Source organism: Nicotiana tabacum, chromosome 14, assembly GCF_000715075.1.
Source record: "Nicotiana tabacum cultivar K326 chromosome 14, ASM71507v2, whole genome shotgun sequence".
NCBI lineage: Eukaryota > Viridiplantae > Streptophyta > Magnoliopsida > Solanales > Solanaceae > Nicotiana > Nicotiana tabacum.
The window spans coordinates 61,960,230-61,979,501 of NC_134093.1; the positions used below are offsets into that span (position 1 = coordinate 61,960,230).

General features: G+C 33.0%; 1 protein-coding gene across 3 annotated transcripts; it reads right to left on the reverse strand.

The window, feature by feature from the left end:
• Positions 1-451: 451 nt before the first annotated feature.
• LOC107822960 (beta-D-xylosidase 1) lies at positions 452-10,951 on the reverse strand. 3 transcript variants are annotated; one of them, XM_016649545.2, is made up of 7 exons: positions 10,288-10,951; positions 6,210-6,500; positions 3,870-4,039; positions 3,105-3,202; positions 1,815-2,159; positions 1,306-1,719; positions 452-875 (listed from the first exon to the last, which is right to left on the reverse strand). In XM_016649545.2, exons 1-7 carry the CDS (start codon positions 10,696-10,698, stop codon positions 610-612), a joined length of 1,995 nt encoding a protein of 664 aa, XP_016505031.1. In that variant the 5' UTR covers positions 10,699-10,951; the 3' UTR covers positions 452-609. The 3 variants fall into 3 exon arrangements, with proteins under 3 accessions (XP_016505031.1, XP_016505030.1, XP_075085705.1); XM_016649544.2 differs by having other exon boundaries at positions 452-1,178; XM_075229604.1 differs by lacking the exon at positions 10,288-10,951 and adding an exon at positions 6,648-7,008 and having other exon boundaries at positions 452-1,178.
• Positions 10,952-19,272: the final 8,321 nt, after the last annotated feature.

The following is a 19,272-nucleotide window of genomic DNA, read 5'->3' on the forward strand; positions in this document are numbered from 1 at the left end:
AAAGCAATTGCAACAATTTATTTAGTTTTTTGACTTTTTACATTCATTCACCATTTTTCCTATAAGCATGCCCATCCCTCAAAAATCAAAATCTTCAAACTCAAATTCTCTTTCCATAGTTTGTTTTAATTAGTACTGTTTTCTCTTTCCATAGTTTGTTTTAATTAGTACTGTTTTCTCTTTCTCCTACTGTTTTCTCTTTCCATAGTTTGTTTTAATTAGTACTGTTTCTTTCTCCTCCCTTCTATATTCTCGGTACCCTTTTTCTCATCATTAGGAAGGTACATGTGCGAATGCGTGTTAAAATCTTATTATAGGCTCTTCAAGACTTTTATCAAAGTTTTTCAATGCTTATTTGAAATGACATAGCAATTATTTTTAAAAAATCAAAATCTTTTGCCTAATTGCCCTAGTCCCAAACTCACTGGCTTTATGTGAAACTCTCAAGAAATTGACATGGAAAGATTTGTTTGCCTTGCTAAAAATAAAAGAAAATGGTACAAACATGTCACAGTAATCCTTTAATATACCTAACTTTGAAATTCCATGTGACATGTAAGGTTCATCTTCTTTTTCTTTTTTTAACCCAATTGATACATTTGCTCTAAATTAGACTTTGATCTGTTCCAAAGAAGCATGGAATGTGATGGAATGGTTGATGTCCTCACCGACATGGATTTTGTGTTCACCCATGAAAATTCTTCGAACTCCAAATTGATCAGCTACGGTCAAGTGTTTGCAGGCATTGATGTTGATGTTGACTCTCTGTTGAGCTCCAGCGGCGACATGAACTTTCTGAAACGCGACAAGTTGTTTGGTAGCAGCTGGAGGTGGTTTTGAGAAAATGAGGAGCGTGTGTGTCCCGTCCATGTCCCCTGTATTTTTCACATGAATGTGCAAGTTTAAGTTAAGGGAGTCACAGTTGGTATGTGTTGTTCTCACTGCTGTCTTCCTCATATCAAGAGTTGGCACTGAAACAATGGCTGGGGCGGAGACTATGCTCTGGCTGAATCTTGTGTAGCTAAAGCCAGCCCCAAATGGGAAAACCACAGGGCCTTTGTAAAATCTGTAGGTTCTACCAGGATAGCCTCTTGCTGGATCGGCTCTCATGTCCATGTTTGTCATGGCTACTTTAGCTACATAATCTTGTGGATACCATGTCATTGGAAGCTTCCCTCCTAAGTATTATAGGAAGAGTAATACTTGTAATTTTATACTTCATTCATGTTTTATGTTGAAACTGACCTTGAAACCTATAGAACATGTTTGTATTACTTTGAAATGCGAAGATTGAATTATATATACCTGGGTTGGCTGCTCCAAACAGAACATCAGCAATGGCAGCTCCACCAGCTTGGCCGGGATAGCCAACCCACAGTATAGCCGAAACACGAGGATCATTTTTGGCGAATGTAACATCGATGGGGCCACCGGACATTAAAACCAACACGACGGGGCCTCTAGAAGCCATGGCTACCCTAGAAATGAGCTCCTGTTGGTATCCTGGGAGAAGAAGGCTAACTCGGTCCCTAGCTTCAGCTTCGATGGATTGATCGAGCCCCATCACCAAGACAGTGGTGTCGGCATGCCTCGCGGCCACTTCCGCTACTCCAAATTGTTGGTTCCCTGGACAAGCCACCCCCATGCATCCATGCTGGTGAACTGTCCTTGCATATCTTGCTATTCCTTGTAATGGAGAAATATAACCACATGGAACACCTATATATGTAACACATCCAACCCAAATTAAAGAAGAAATAATTTGCAACTTGACTCGTTATGGAAATACCGGAGAATGAGATTAATATATTTACCAGCATAATTGCCAATCATGGTAACAGTAGCATCTGAATTGGGTCCAATAACAGCAACGGTCCGGTGGCGTTGTGGGGACAGTGGCAGAGCCCGCCCAATGTTTTTGAGAAGAACGATGCCTTCACGAGCTGCTTGAAGGGCCAATTGTTGATGAGCCGGAGTACACACATCTCTCGGGCCCAAATTTGCATAAGGCCCATTTGGCCCATCGAACATGCCCAAACGCATCTGGACCGTAATTGTATTTGCTAAAGCATAGTTAACTTCCATTTCTGAAACTTTTCCTGTACGAACGGCCTGCTCTGTGTGGATCGCAAGGAAAGGCCCACAGTCCAAATCCAAGCCTATAAGACCATAAACTAGTCATATCTTCTGTCCGTGCGTTCTTTTTTTTTTTGGGGAATTTTACAGAAATGTCCCAAAAAAGTCTCAACTTACCAACCTCTAGCCATTAATTATAGACATACCAAAACCAACCAAGCACATATAAAAATTGAAAACCCAAAGAAATAAGGTTCTTTCTCTCATAGAATCACACACAAAGATCTACTTTCATATTTTCAAGAGTGATTAGTAACATTAGATGCAAGACGGAAATGAAATTTTATGGATGAGGTAGCAAATAAAGTGATAAAATACAAAGAAAATATATATACAAGATCTCAAAAATCTAAGTAAAAATAGACTTTTTTCAATGGGTATGGTTGAGATTTATTGAAAACATATAGATGAGTCAATATACAAAATTTGAGGAAGATTGAAGGTGATTTGGACTGATTTGTTATCAAAATTCGTAGTTAAAATCGAGTTCAAAAATTTCTTCTGTGACACATGTATCAAACATGTATCACGCATGTATCTCACACGTAGGTATACATGTGATACGCATTTGATATAAATATGATACATATGTGATACAAAAGTGATACACAGCGTGATACGCCTATCATGTTTTTCATGTTCATCTTTTACTTCGAATTTTTAATTCAAACAGCCTCAAAACTCCACAAAATCATCCCAAAACTGATATTCATGCTCCTTACGATGTACCCAATCTATTCTAATAACACCCACTTAAAAGAAAGTAAAAATTTGATATTTTTGGATACAAATAGCTAATTGTCTAATATGGATACAAATAGCTAATTGACTAATATTATTAATATTTTATGAATTAGCCAATTTTTGTAATAAGCTACTTATAAATGGACATACGTAATATTTTGTTCTACGCAAATTCACAGACTAAGGGAAACCAACAATAAAGAAAATATTATTATAAAACTGACCAGCTTTGATAGTGGCAGCTGCAGCATCTTCAGGAAAACGAGTGTAGTGTTGTTGCTCAAATAAAACTCCAACAGAATCACAATCTGATACGATGTATCTGTGTATACAAGGCAACAAAGAGTCAACCAAAATATTCTTACAAGAAAACAACCGAAAGCATAGACTTTAGTAGGTAGCATGTGATCAATCAACGACAATATTTTTAACCTTTCCACCATAGTAATTAACTATGATAACCCTCACTTATCTAAAGTCTCGTATCCCCTATTTTTGTCGTTGAGCGTTACAAGCAATTAGTTCAAATGAAAAGAAGAAAATTATATTAGACTACGTTTATGGCACGCCGTCAAAAGTTTGGTAGTAAGTATTTAATTTGTTGGAGAACTTTTATCCTAAAAGTACTATAAGAAAATTACAAGTACTACATTCTTTAATATTGGTACTTTGTCCTAGCGTATTTGAAACTTGTTGCGTGTAATAATTAAGCTCTCCATGAAGTGATGTAACGAGTGAATTAATGAATGATGACTCACAGTTAAGGTGTTATTATTAGTACATATACTATAGTTTGATGGTTGAGGGAAGGAGAAGAGATAGCATCCCAAAAGAGATAGACATCTTATTTCTATCTATAGATAAGGCAACTATTTATTCGTAATACATCGGACCTTTTATTGGAAAAAAAATTATTGCAATTACGAAAACCTCAACACAAACACTTTGTAGACATCGGAAATTATTAAAGGAGAGGGAGAGAAATTAACCCATTAAGGCGCCATTGGGCACGAATGGTGTCACGGAGGAGAGTAGGGTCAGCACAAGATGGCTTTCCATTGATCTGATTGTAAGAGCACATAACACTCGCTACATTCCCTTCAGCCACACATGCCTTGAATGGCACGTTGTACGTGTCCTCTAAATCCTGCCTGCTTACCTATACATTTTCAAAAATAACAAAATTTTCATGACACCTTCAAGATTTTTCTCTTCTATAATTCGGGGAAGTATGTAAACGTGCATCACTTAATACAAGAGAAAAGGATCAAAGGATATTATTAGTAATATAATATGAGAAAAACACTAGCTAGCTGTCTACGCCTTCCGTAGTTTCCAGAAAAAACTCTAATCATCTTATCAAGATAACGAAAAATTAACTAGCACGTCTTTTCAACGTGCAAGCAAAATGTTTGGTCTCAAATTTCAATCCTCTATATATATATATATATATATATATATATATATATATATATATATATATATAGGGAACCATACTCAAGTACTTCATCTTAATGAATAACATTTTATTGAAAATTATGTGTGAGTTACAAAATAAAAATTTAAAAAGTATAAGTTCCTATAGATACAATAAAATTGTATAGTTTGCAAATATTTACGCTTTAAAGCTAAGAACTAAGATGTAAGCTTTCAAAGAATTAACAAGAGATGCAATCTAGCACCCATTAGACAGCTCTAAGGCCACATTTCAAAGAAACTTCTATTTTTTGTTTTTTTGAAATATTATTTTTTGACACTTTCGAAGAATAATGCATTAAAAGTTGAATAGAAAGATAATCCAAACAATTCTATTTTGAAATATATTCAGAAAGAGCTTTCTTTGGTAAAATGGAGACTTCAATTACGCGGCATTATCAATTGTCTTTAAAATCTTAGCTAATTTCAAAATTACAAATATTAGTCAAGGAATTTATTATAAATGAAATCTTACTCAATTTTAAACTTTTAAATATTAGGATTTCTTATCTAGTTCAAATAAAAAGACATTTAATGGCCAAAATATTCATTATTTTCATAATATAGATTATTAGAAATTTGTTATTTCCAAAGTTAATCACATAATATATTCTATACATATAAACTTGTTCGGTTCAATTAGTTATTTTATTTATTTTTAGAAAAATAAATACTCTAGCAATTATAAATTTATATCGAAACCTATAATCTTATTAAGAAAAACCTAGTAATCAGTTCGAAATGTTCGATCAGTCGGTTTTCAGAAAACTATTAACACTATGTAAATTCTAATGAGAACGTTTTGTTTATTTTCATAAAAATCAACATTTGATTTTTTATTTCTAAATAGTATTTTTTAAAAATATCTTTTAAGACAAAATATAAAAAGAAAAGGAAAACAAACAGTTTCAAATATTAGGAGTTCTTATCTAGTTTAAACAACAAAAGATTTAATGGCCAAATTATTAATTAATTTAAAAATTCAAAATTTTAGAAATAAATAAATAAATGCAATTTAGTCAATGTTAAATTAATGCTTCGTTATTTTTAAACTTAATATATATAATATATTTTATACGTATAGGCTTGTTCGGTTCAGTTAGGTATTTTTTATTTTTTTAAGAAAAATAAAAATCCTAATAGTTATAGATTTATACCAAAACATATGATTTTATTAAGAAAAACCTAATAACCGATGGGAAAGATTTGATTCAGTCCGTTCATTCGGTTTTCGGACAACCATTAATACCCCTATATAAAATCTAATGGGAAAATTTTATTAATTTGTTCATAAAAATCAGCCTTTGATTTTTTTATTTCTAAAGTAGTTTTGTTCTATTTTATAAGACAACATTGAAAAAGAAAAGAAACCACACGATATTGTTTTGTTTCGTTAGAACTTTTCAAAAATCTTTCTTTACTTGGCCTTGAAATTTTAGATTTTTGCTTTGACGTTTCCTTGCTATCATATCCCTCTTTACAACAACAATAATCTTATTATTTTAAAGTCCGATATATTTAGAAAGTTGTTAATAGATAGATTAAATTTTAATCAATTTCATAGTGCTAAATATTAGGAATTACAACATGTTACCTAATTCAAGTAAAGAAATAATTTATGTAAGGTAATATTTTACGGTCCTAAATATTAGGACTTCCTATATAATTCAAATAAGGAAAGATCTAATAAATAGGCGTTTGGACATAAAAATTATATTTTATGAAAAAAGTAGTATTTATAGTTAAGTTGAAAAATAGTATTTAAAATTTGAAATTATGTTTGTACACATTTCATTTGAAAAAATACTGAAGTTTGTATATAAAATTCAAATAACAAGTGAATACTTAATTACCTTAGCATTGAAGTGGTAACGATCAACCCCATTCCAATCATCAAGATCGTAGGCAGTGTAATGCTTACAGCAAGCGGCGACCTTGAGTCGGCTAGTGCCACGGCCGCCGCCGCCGCCTTGGAGTCCCTTGACGTAGCTGATGGCATATTGTGCAACCAAATGGGGATCCTCCCCTGGGGTTTCCTGACAACTTCCCCACCTCGGATCTCTTAATATGTTCACATTTGGACTCCAAAACGTTAGTCCTGCTGCTCCTCCATTATACATTGCTCTTCCTTCATCAGAGACCACCTGATCCATATTTAACAGATACCATGTTACATCAATTTTCATCCTATTAACTAGATGCTACCATTGCATATACGAGTTTCAAAAATCACAACTTTCATGAATCGGGTAGGGAGGACAAGACCAATCCTACAATTTAACTGTGTCTACCTCATTACACGGACTTGATGCTTTCATATTTCTTCCAATGGTGTATCATATGCTAAATTACTGCAAAACAATCGAAATACTCCATCCGTCCACTTTTAATTTTACACTTCCTCTACGAAAAAATAAACAAGTATTTATTTTATAATTTTAGCATTTCCAAAAGTCTTGAAAAATAATTTGAAAAATGAGTAGTTAATGATAAGAGTAAAACTGGAAATAAAAATTATCTTTCCCTTGATTTAGTATAGTGAATAAATAAAATTTAAAATATTTTTTTTAGTACCGTGAACAAAAGTGAATATAAAAAATACTAATTTAGTGGGAAAAACAGTATGATTGGATTTTCGAGGAAAAAAAGAGCAAGTGAAAGATAATAGTGTTACTGATAAGGAAAAACTTGGCAATTGGACAAACTTATGGGACCCAAACCTATTAATCACATCTCTTACGACAGTTTACACGCAAACTGTGAGTATATCAAAAAACGAAGAATAAAACCTCTTAATTTTACCATGAATCTGAACATAGAATTTTTATGTTTTTTGAAATAAAATTTATATATTTGAAATTATATATAAAAATACTATAAGTCACAATTTAACAATTTAAAAGGCATATAAAAAATCACAATTAAAGAAAAAATTATTTGACTCTCGAAATTCGAGTTTCATAATTGGGACGAAGAAGTAGCTGGTTAGTGTGTGAAGCTTTTGTCCGAATTTCTATCACATCCAGTTTGATTCGTAGAGTTCTCTAACTTCAGCCTTTATCTGTAATTATATGTATTTTTGGTGCTAATTTTATTTAAAAATTTCCTCAATTGTCATGCAATGACAAGGAAAAGGATGAATTATTTACTCAGAAAAATACTTATATATTAGAATATGATTACATCAACTTGGATGAAAAAGCTGGACATCAAATTGAACATATGGAAAACAATACTAGGTTATCCCACATCAAAGAAATGTATTGCCATTTAGTTAATATTGTCACAGGATATTCTCTGGCAATGCAATTACAACCTCGAAATTGAAAAAGAGATAATGAGAAGTAAAAAGCCATCAATTTATCTTTGAGACACTCAGTTACTTTCTTTGTCGAATAATGCTTTTCAAAGTAGCCCTTCTGCATAAACTAGGATAATAACTTATGCTCGCTTCTTTTTTCGTTAATGCTCAAATAAATTAATAAATATTATTACTGGAGTAGTAATTTAGTTAAATTCCAGTGCCAATATTTGCAGTGATAGACTTTTAGAGCTCTACATCTTTAGAAACAAATATCATTAAAGAATAAATAATTCAACATAATATTTTAATTTTAGTTACGTAATAAAGAATATTTGTTTCCGTATACTAAAGTTTAATTTACTTCCATTTCCAAGTTAAATGGACATCAGAATCAAGCCGTGGCTTACATCTTTGTCCTATGATTATATCCTCATATTTCATATTAACTCACTATTTTAGGTATCAGTATATCGTAAATCCTTAGGCGTGGCTGTCTGTGTGGAAGCAGAGCGACAGTGATTTAAATATTTAAGTTAATGTTTAAGTGTGTACATATGTGTGGTGTACATATCTAGTAAATATAGATAATGGTTGGGTAGATTCTTTGGATATCATTATCCAAAAATATGAAACTTATGGGATGTGGACCATTATATTTCTTGAACACCTCATATCAAGAGAAGGAAAATGATAACAACTCGTCAACTTGCATGAGCGACAAATTTGCTGTTTCTTTCTTGTTATTTATTAAACTTGTGCGCCTAAAGAAAAAGAAAGAATTCGTCATAAAACAATTAGTGTCACTTTCGTCCTTATGAGAACCAATTAAAGGGAACTTGGCTTAGCTTCTTTGCTTTTCTCATATCTATGTCGAAATGAAAGTTTTGCTACCTAATTTTTATTTTTAAGAGATGAGTTTTGACATCTTTATTCCGGTTTTAGACTCTAGAGAAAGACAGAGAACAATCACTAGGTCTCCTGCCTTTGTATTTAATTAAGAAGATTTCACCAATTACTTTCTTTCCTCTTTCCCAGCCCTTTTGATCCCAAAAGAATGTACAAAGAAATAAAAAAAGAAAAAAACTCATTAAATTAGTAAACACGGATATATATCATGAAACAGAAGCGACCCATAGTCCACCCACTGCCGGTGCAACTTAGAGGAGTTGCTTTTGGGCCTGTTACTTTTTTGTGATGTTTGTGAACACACAACAAAACATACAGGCATGTGTAGGCATGGGCAAAAGCTTACCCTTTTTTTTCTTCTAGCATTAAACCTATTTGGTGTTGTTTGGTAGGGAACAAATTAATTCTGGAATTAAAATAATAAGATTATAATACAGAAATTAAATAATAACGTGATTATTTAGTGAATATATTTTTATTGGTAGATGTTTGGTTCATTGGACTAAAAATGAAATATAAAGAGTATAATATAAACATATATTTGGTGTATACCGGATAAGTTGGGATAAATATTTATTTTTATTTTGACCTTGGATTGTTTAAAAAACTTTGGGGGAAGAGCCTTGAATAAGCGCATCTTTGTCATTTTAGTGCTTATATCGGGATTAACTAATTTCGTGATTATTATCTCACCCTCAATATGAGATAGAATAATACCACAATTTTGGGATTAATTAATCAATGATTGTTAATTCTATATTTACAAAATTCAACCAAACGCGAGATAAAATAATCACATAACATCTATTTCCGAGATTATTATATCTCTAATCCCACGTATCAAACAACCCCTTGCATTACATTTTTTAGACAGCTCTGTTTTACATATGTACTCTGGATAATCTTCAGATAAACGTAACTATCTCATGAGCGGCCCTTTTATGGAATCCTGTTCGAACGCTTTAAAAGAGATTTTAGATATTTGGAATCCTGTTCGAACATTTCCAATATTATCCTTTTTAGAAGATTCGGGCGAACCTCTTTCGCACCCTAAATCTGCCCCAGAATTCATATGTGAAATGCTAATGCTAGCGGATCATATATCACATGACAGTTATACGACTAGTAAGTACTACTAACGTCTGTAATGGACAGTTTCAGTCAGTCACATGCGTACCTAATCCGCTGAAAGGTCTGCCATACATGACAGAAACAAAAGGAAACACTTAGCTATATTGGTGGCCTGTGACCATTCTTGCAGTGAAAGATTATTAAAATATATCTAAAATAGACCTAGATTATAATATTGTATATGTAATAAAAAGTATACTAATTCATCTCATTTATATGATGGAGTTTTAATTTTCAAATTGTTTAAATATAAGTTGAAAAAAAATTAATACTGGTTTAAGAAATTAAAATCTACTATAATACTATCACAATATGAGATAATTGAGAAATATTGGTATCTTATCCTACTATTCATACCTAAAGTTGCCCATGATAATGAATTAATGATGTATTGGCACAATTTATCAAGTCATTTTCACGTAAGATTCTTTTTCTCCTTAGTGATAGCAACATAAATCAAATCCTTGTTTGTATTAATTTTCCAAAGCTGAATAAGGATATTTCGATAAGATAAGGGATAACGTTGATATTAGTATGAATATATACGTACACGTATACATATATTTATATTTGTATAGTCTAAAATTTACCTGGCCAATTTGTTCCCACAAGGAGGCGTTAAAAGAAGCAGCAGTAGTGATGACTTGAGGGAAGCTGGTGGCGCTAGGGAAGGCACCACCGAACTTAACGCCAGGGCCGGTGCTGGAGACGCCGTGAAGTGCCTCAGACCACCACTCATAGCCATTAACACCCAGCCTCTCCACCGGTGCAGCATTGTTCACCAGCAACCTGATCTTCTCCTGCAACGTTAATCGTTCGATTAAGTCCTGGACACGGACGTGTATTGGCAGAGACGCCTTGCAGAATGGCAGGTTTCGCGTCCCCGCATTGGCGGGGTCGCATGCAAACGGTGGCCGCGACTCGCCGGAATATGCAAAGGCATGGATGACAAGGACAACATTGAGAATAAAAAAAGTACTACTAGAATACTTGTGATTCATAATTATTAGGAGTAAGTACTATTATGTATGATATGTAATCAATGAAAATAATTGTAAGAATCTGCTGCTATTCGTATTGTTAACATAACAAAATAAGAGTTGCTTGGAGAAATTGAGGAGAGTTTGAAGGGTATATATAGAGGACGTTGCGTTTAAGATGGTGGCAATAGCGTATGAATATGAAAAATGAAAGATGGTATAGTTGGGGGGTAAGGAAGGAGTAATCTTTGAGCTCTCTTAACCATTAACCGATGAGTAAGTATGACACGCATTTGGCAGTCATAAAGACTTCCCTTTTTCAAATTTGTGGAATTCTTATTAAAAGGAATGGGTTTAACTTATATGCTTTTTTTTTTACAATATTAATGTCGTTTATATACATATATAATAACATGTTACTTATCATTGTTATCGGATACTATTATATACGTAATATATTTAATAGTGATTTACCTATAATTATCTTATAAATAGCTTAATTGCATAAATATCTTTACACAATACATCTATTTATCTATCTATCTATATCTATCTATCTATCTATCTATCTATCTATCTATCTATCTATACTATATTAAAAGCATGAAAACTCTTAACGAAATGTCGTTCGCTTTTTTACCCTTTAAAAATATGTTTCACATTAGACAAAATAGTCATTTAACTTAAGTTTTTTCCCCTAATATTTAGCACTTTAAAATCAACTAAAATTTTGCTTACTAAATTGTTCCTTATTTGACTATAGGAGTTTAAAAGCAAATTAATTAAAATTTTACCTTATATAAACTCTTTTACTTAATTAATACCCCTTTATCATTTTCTTTAATCACGAAATACATGTTGAGAACTATGTAAGTTTTCATTACTAAGTTCTTCCTTATTTAAACTATTTAAAATAACAAAAAAAGACATAGAAAAAGCAACCAAATTCCATGGAATTTTGTAGCATGAAATACTTAGGCAAACTGTAAATATAAAGCCTTTTGCTTTTTGGAAGAAACTTCTAATACTTAGGATTTAAAATCTTAAAAATTTACCTTCTATGATAATAATTTAATTAAATAATAATTCTATTATAATTTTAGTATTATAATTAAAAGTTATCTAAATGATAAAAGACAACATATCTTAACAACATCATTCGTGAACTAACATTCAATCAATACTCAAGTACCATATCACTAAAATATTATGAATAAATAACTTTTAATCAGTAAACAGTAAACGTTTTTAACACAAAAGAAATCTTAAAATGTGTATAGAGATAAAACTAATATTTTAAACACTATTGTAATTTTCTAAATAAATACACACAAATTGTACATAAAATGTTAATAGACTTTTATACTTTTTAAGTACTAATATTTCATTATGTACACAATAATAATAATAATAATAATAATAATAATAATAATAATAATAATAATAATAATAATAATAATAATAATAATAATAATAATAATAATAATAATAATAATAATAATAATAATAATAATAATAATAATAAAAATAAATATTGATATTCTACCTGGATTTTTATGACAATCATTTTAGGTTTTTTTCCTAAAAGTAAACTAATTAATTCGGTTAAATACTGCCCTTAAATTCGTAATACGATAACTAAACCTAACAATATGGAGTCTCATTTTATTTTTAGTATTTTTCAATTTGAGTTTCAATAAGAATAAGATGAAATTTAAATTACTATATTAGGTACTTGAGCAAATAGAATTTATTTTTTAAGGCCAAGATGAACATATTGTTGCATGATATTTGAATATAAATCAACATATTATTTTACTCTCTCTGAGTTACTAAAGCAAATATACAAATATATCAAATTTATGATATGGCATTAGAATACTTTTGTGTGACATACTTTTTGCCTTTATTATATTGTCTAAATAAGATAAATATCCATCATTTTTAAGAGCTTGTGTTTTTTGTAAAATTTTATTTTATAACAAAAAAAAAAAGTTTAATAATATTTATGTGATTTTAAATATTTTATATTCATTGATAGAATTCACGCGCAAAGCACGAAGATTTTTAACGAAATATCGTTCACCTTTTTTTCCAATTGCAAAAAACTTTCACAATGGATGAAATTATAACCTAAGTTACTTTCCTAATATTTAGGACATTAAAATTATTTTAAATTTTACATATTGAATCTTTCCTTATTACACTAGCTAGGTAAGACATCCTAATATTAAAAAATTTAAAATCGATTAATATATTTTAACTTATGTAAATTGTACTAATTGAAAAATAAATCCATTGTACAGTACTTATAAAATCATAATGAGAAAGATTTTATATGGTGCCTTCAATTGATTTCTTATTAACGTGAAATTTTGGGACATAAAACCACATATTAAACTAAAATTATTTAATACAATAACTTCTAAATTAAAAATGTTTCAACACAATAATTAAACATGCATTTAGTTTTTTTATTTTAATCGTACAAAATAATTGATCCATGTTCAATTTAGCATCCAAAATAATTTGATAGCATATTTAATCATACGAAATGGTAGAAGTCTAAATCTTTTTTATAAAAGCATGAAAAATATTGATTGACTTTTTATCATTTAAAAAAAATATTTTGAATAAAAATATAATTTAAATAGTTTATTAAAATTTAGGAATTTAAAATCAATTAAGATTTACTTATTATATCTTTTTTTATTTGAACTAGGTAGGAAATCTAAATATTTGGAATTTAAAATATATTTAGTAAAAAAATAAAATATTTAAATTAATATGTATATAAACGCTCAAAAAATTTAATATCTTTTCATAGTAATTTGTTTGTCTTATTAAATTTTTATGTTCGCGTTTCGATAAAGTTACGTAAATCATAAATTCTTGTGTTCCGAGCAACTATAACCAACTATATGGGTAATATTAATGTCACGATCCAAAATTCAATTAGTCATGATGGCACCTAACCCAACCCGCTAGGTAAGCCAATTAACAATAACACGATTCAAATGAGATTAAAGAGAAGTAAATGATGAAATAACCGAACTTTTATACAACAACCCAAGGACTAGTAGTACAAGTCATGAGCTACTAAAACTTAGATTTATAAAACTAAAATGAAATAACGACAACATCAGTTTGGAATGTACACGAACAGAATTCGAATCTAAAGCTACCAAAGACAAGTGATAGGCATAACTAGAATGCGGGTATATCTTCAATGCCAGCTCCCGCCATATACAACAGCATCAACTCCAAGATCTACACACAAGGTGCAGAAGTGTAATATGAATACAACCGACCCCATGTACCCACTAAGTATCGTAACTAATCTCGGCGGGATAATAGAAGCAAGAATTATAAATGATACTCGCTATCACCTGTACAACTCAGAATTTCAACAAGTATAAAACAAACATATGATCAAATCAAGAAATCTCAGGTAAAACCACCTCGGTGCTCACAATTCTTTATTTTAAATTGTTCTGCCTAGTCAACAATCCAGCATATAAAGAAGATATGCAAGCAAATCAGTTAAACAGTCAAGGAAATTGTAAATAAAGATGAAATGCAATAACCACATATCATTTTGTTTCGACGCACAACCCGATTTATATAACAATAAGCCAATAAGGCCTGCTATGGCGTGCAACCCGATTCAAATAACAATAACCAACTATCTCAAATCTCTCATCAACCAAAAATCTGTCGGTTTCTCGCAATCCGCGTGTACACCATCAAAAGATAAACATGAGAGGGTGACCCTAGGGGGATGGATCTATATCCACACGCTGCACGGACAACTCACGTACTGCACGGATAACTCATGTGCTAATAATATCAACTGCATGAACAACTCACGTGCTAATAGTGTAACAATCGCACAGACAACTCATGTGTTGCACGGATAACTCACGTGCTAATAATCACAATCCGCCTGGCGTGATCATAAGTTCAATATCACAATCCGTCCGGCGTGGTCACAAGCACAATATTTCAATCCACCCAGTGTAGTCACGGGCTACCAGTCCAAACCATATCACACATAAAGTAGATACGCAAGAATACATGTACATAATTAAAGAACATCAAATTTCATAATTCTGGACGGGTATAAGTGACATCCTAAGGTATATGCATGTGCAAGTGTGATATCATAGCTCAAAACAGGTGATTACATCACAAAATAGCAGCTATCAGGCTAAATCAGGAGATTAACCTCTATGCAACCTCAAACATGGATCAAATAGTTCACAACAAGGCTACGAATATGAGAAACATCACAGCTTAAAGTTTAACAGTCAATTCAAGGCATATCGTAGCCTAAGCACCACCCCGAACATGGATAAATACCCGTGTGCTCTCTCATAGCACGTAGCTATCACAAATAACTCAGGCAACTAATGCCTCAACCAAGTTTAGATAAGATACTTACCTCAAACATGCCAAAACAATTACTGAGCAAGCCAAACACCACTCTAAAAATGCTATCCCCGTGCGTATCAACCTCCGTAGCTCAAAACTAGCCAAAAGAAACTAAAAACATCAAATAATGGCAAGGAAAACCAACCCAAATGATAAAGGTCGAATCTTTAATCCATTACTCAAGTCAACCAAAAGGTCAAACCTGGGCCCGTACCCCGGAACCCGACAAAACTCACAAATTCTGACAACCCATTCAATAACGAGTCCAACCATATTAATTTCATTCAAATCAGACTCCGAATCGATGTTCAAAACGCAAATATTCAGTGTAGGAAAGTTTAGACAAAAACTCCCAATTTCTTTTTTGAAATCATCATTCAAATGCTAAAATCAAAGATGGAATCATGGAATATAATTAAAATCGAGTAGAAAATACTTACCCCAATCCATGTGGTGAAAATCGTCTCCAAAATCGCCCAAATCCGAGCTCCATAACTCAAAATATGATAAAATGACCAAAACTTTCGAAATAGAGTACTTTATAAGCACTGCCCATGTGAACCCTACGCGAACGCGGAACAACCATCATGTTCGCGATGAACAAAAATTACACTGCCTCAATTAACTCTACGCATTCGCAGCACAAGCCTCGCGAAAATGATGCACAAAGCTGACAGACCTACGCGAACATAGGAGCAACTCGCGAACATGAAGAGGAAACCATTGACTTGCCCATCTCAGCCCAATCACTACGCGAACGCGGTCATCCTGTCGCGAACGTGAAGAAGAAGAAAACCCAACTCCTAGAATCACTTAGCGACCGCGGCCTCATCTTCGCGATCGCAAAGAACAACTGAAACACCAACAATCAACAATGCAACATGAGGCAAAAAGATCCGAAACACATCTGAAACTTACCCGAGCCCCTCGGGACCCGGTCCGAACATACCAACAAGTCCCAAAATATAACACGGACCTACTCTAGGCCTCAAATCACACATAACAATATCAAAACCATGAATCGCACCTTAAATCATACTTAATGTACTTTCGAACTTTCAACTTCCAAAACTCGTGCCGAATCATATCAAGTCAACACAAAATGATCACAAATTTTGCACACAAGTTCCAAATGACATAACGAACCTATTCCAACTCCTGGAACAACAATTCGAACCCGATATCTTCAAGGTCAACTCTCGGTCAAACTTATGAACATTCCAAACTTTCAAATTTTCAACTTTCGCCAAATAGTGCCGAAACCTCCTAGAAACATCCAAATGCAAATCCGAGCATACGCCCAAGTGAAAAATCACTATCCAAACCTAACAGAACCATAAAAAAGATCCGAGGTAAAATATACAAAAGTCAAACTTGGTCAACTCTTCCAACTTAAAGCTTTCTAGTTGAGAATCATTCTTCCAAATCAATCCCGAATCATTTGAAAACCAAAACCGGCGATTCACACAAGTCATAATACGTCATATGAAGCTACTCAAGACTTCAAATAGCTGGACAGAATGCAAATTCTCAAAACGGCCGGTTGGGTCATTACATTCTCCCCCACTTAAACTACGTTCGTCCTCAAACGTGTCAAGAGTCGTTCCAAAGCCATCAAATCACTGTGTAAACTCACCATGCATATACCTGTGGGTAACCCATGTCACCCCAATCAATATAAGCCTGACAACATAACCTAACTGAAAATCCTTACTTAAACCTTAGCCTATAAGCCTTAGAATCAAATCTCCAACATTTAGAACTCATCATAAGACTCGATTCTCGCATCTATACACTGTGCGAGTCTGAACAAGCTGTATCAAGCCATAACTATAATGTAACGGCCCGGCTGGTCATTTTGAGTATTGTAGTCCCATTCCCTTATTTATTGCTTATTCTATGTTTGCTTGTTGTTATGTGACTTGCCGAGGTGGTTGGTTTGGTTTCAGAGATATTTCGAAATGAATTGGGATACTTAGTTCCAAGGTTGGAAGCGTAAGTTGAAAGAGTTGACCAGATGTTGACTTATGTGTAAATGACTCCGAAATAGAGTAGATGGTTTCGATAGCTCCTTATGGTGATTTTGGACTTAGAAGTATGTCTGGATATTGATTTGGAGGTCCGTAGGTCATTTTGGCTTGAATTGGAAAAAGTTGGAAAGTGAAGGTTTGGAAAGTTGAGACATTTGACCGAGAGTTGACTTTGTGGTTAGCGGGCTCAGATTTTGATTCCGGAAGTTGGAATAGGTCTGTTGTATCATTTGTGACTTGTATGCAAAATTTGAGGTCAATCGGAGTTGATTTTGGTGTGTTTCGGATTTGGTTTTAGAAGTTGGAAGTTCAATAGTTCATAAGGCTTGAATTGGGGTGCGATTTTTGTTTTCGATGTTGTTTGATATGATTTGAGGGTTCAACTAAGTTTGTATGATATTTTAGGATATATTGGTATGTTTGGATGAGGTCTAGGGGGCCTCGGGTGAGTTTCGGGTTGATTGCAGATTGAGTTTGGCCTTATAGAGCTGGAGAATTTCTGGTGTCTGGTTTCCTTATATGCGTTCGCAAGTGAGGTATCGCATTCACGAAGTGTATCTTGGTGGTAGGTAAAGTTTGTGCTTTGCGTTCACGAAGGTACAAGGAGTTTGTGCATCGCGATCGCGAGAGGGGTTTCGCGTTCGCGTAGAAGGATGAGGCAGGTGGGGCACCTGGCTTGTAAGCCTTCACGTTCGTGGAGATGGTTCACAATCGCGTAGGCATGGGTTCATTGGTTGACGCGTTCGCAAGGGAGTTCTCACATTTGCGTAAGAGGATTTTGGGTAGTTGAGTTTTTGTGCTTCGCGAACGCGAGGCACTTTGCGCGTTCGCGAAGAAGGACATCTGGACAGCAATATATTATTTCAAAATAGAGGATTTTGTCCCATTTTTCATCTTTTGAGCTAGAGACCTCGGTTTTGGGCGATTCTTGAAGGGATTTTCAAGGAGTTGATTGGGGTAAGTGATTCTAACTCGGATTTGATTAAAATACATGAATCTATCATTATTTTTACAATTTAATTAGTGTTTTGGGTCGGAAAATTTGTGAACATTTGTGGAAACTTCGTAAGCTATGTTGTGAGGATCTAAAAGGCGATTTGAGGTCGGAATTGGATGATTTTGGTATGGTTGGACTCGCTATTGAATTGGTGTTCGAATTTTGTACATTTTGTCAGATTTCGAGATGTGGGGCCGAGGTTGACTTTTTGACTTTGGTTAAAGAACGTAGCTTTATCGTTTAGAATCGATTCCTATAGCTTGTATTGATTGTATCAAATTGTTTGTAGCTAGATTCGAGTCGCTCAGAGACCGATTCGCAAGGCAAGGGCTTGTTGTAGTAGGGATGTTACACCCCATGTATTCGTACGTGAAAGTACGCCATAAATAAATTGATGGAAGTTCGGAAATGAGATGTTACATCCCGTATTTTTGTACGTTAAAGTTTCGTCATAAGTTAATCGACGTAAGTTCGGGAATGAGCTTATTTTGGGATTATAAGTATTACGCTATTTCAAACAAGTGATGAGTAAATTCGTGAAGGTGAGAGGGAAAGAAAATCAAAGAAAATGAATTTCGTCAAAATTTGACATTTTGAGATAAAATACGGTCCAAGCTACAATACCCCGTATTTATGGACTAGTGCCATACAAGGTACCACATGACCATGATAGTAAGATGTATACGGTATGTTAAAACTGGGTAGTATTTTAAATAAATTGAGATAATTCTTAATTATGTGAAAAATTAGTTAATTATTAGTTAATGAAAGATTAATAAGTTAATCAAGTGATTAGTGGATAATTAAAATATTTGGATAAGAATTACATCTCCCAACGTGGCAGCACATCAAAGCCAATTGATGACTCCTAAAAGTCACTTGATAAGGCTTAGTCATCACCTTTTGAAGGCTTAGTCATTTGAAGGCTTAGTCATCGATCTCTAATTCATTTTAAGAGAGATGGATATAAATTTGTAAGGAAACATGATTGCTTCAGTAAGTATGTTACAAAGTTGTGATCAAATTCACAAAGTGATCATACAGAATTTGCTACAAAAATTCATACTAGATTTCATAAGGTAATAGCAACAGGATTTTGCGGTTTTAAGGGAGTACGGTGTAATCTTTCTCAAG

Bases quoted from the DNA above. Each gene is read 5' to 3' on its own strand.
- LOC107822960 (XM_016649544.2), bottom strand. From the start codon at position 10,698: ATGAATCACAAGTATTCTAGTAGTACTTTTTTTATTCTCAATGTTGTC. The intron at 4,040-6,209 runs GTAATTAAGTAT...GAAAATGTATAG, and splicing joins GTTACCACTTCAATGCTAAG to GTAAGCAGGCAGGATTTAGA. The intron at 1,720-1,814 runs GTAAATATATTA...TTACATATATAG, and splicing joins CATGATTGGCAATTATGCTG to GTGTTCCATGTGGTTATATT.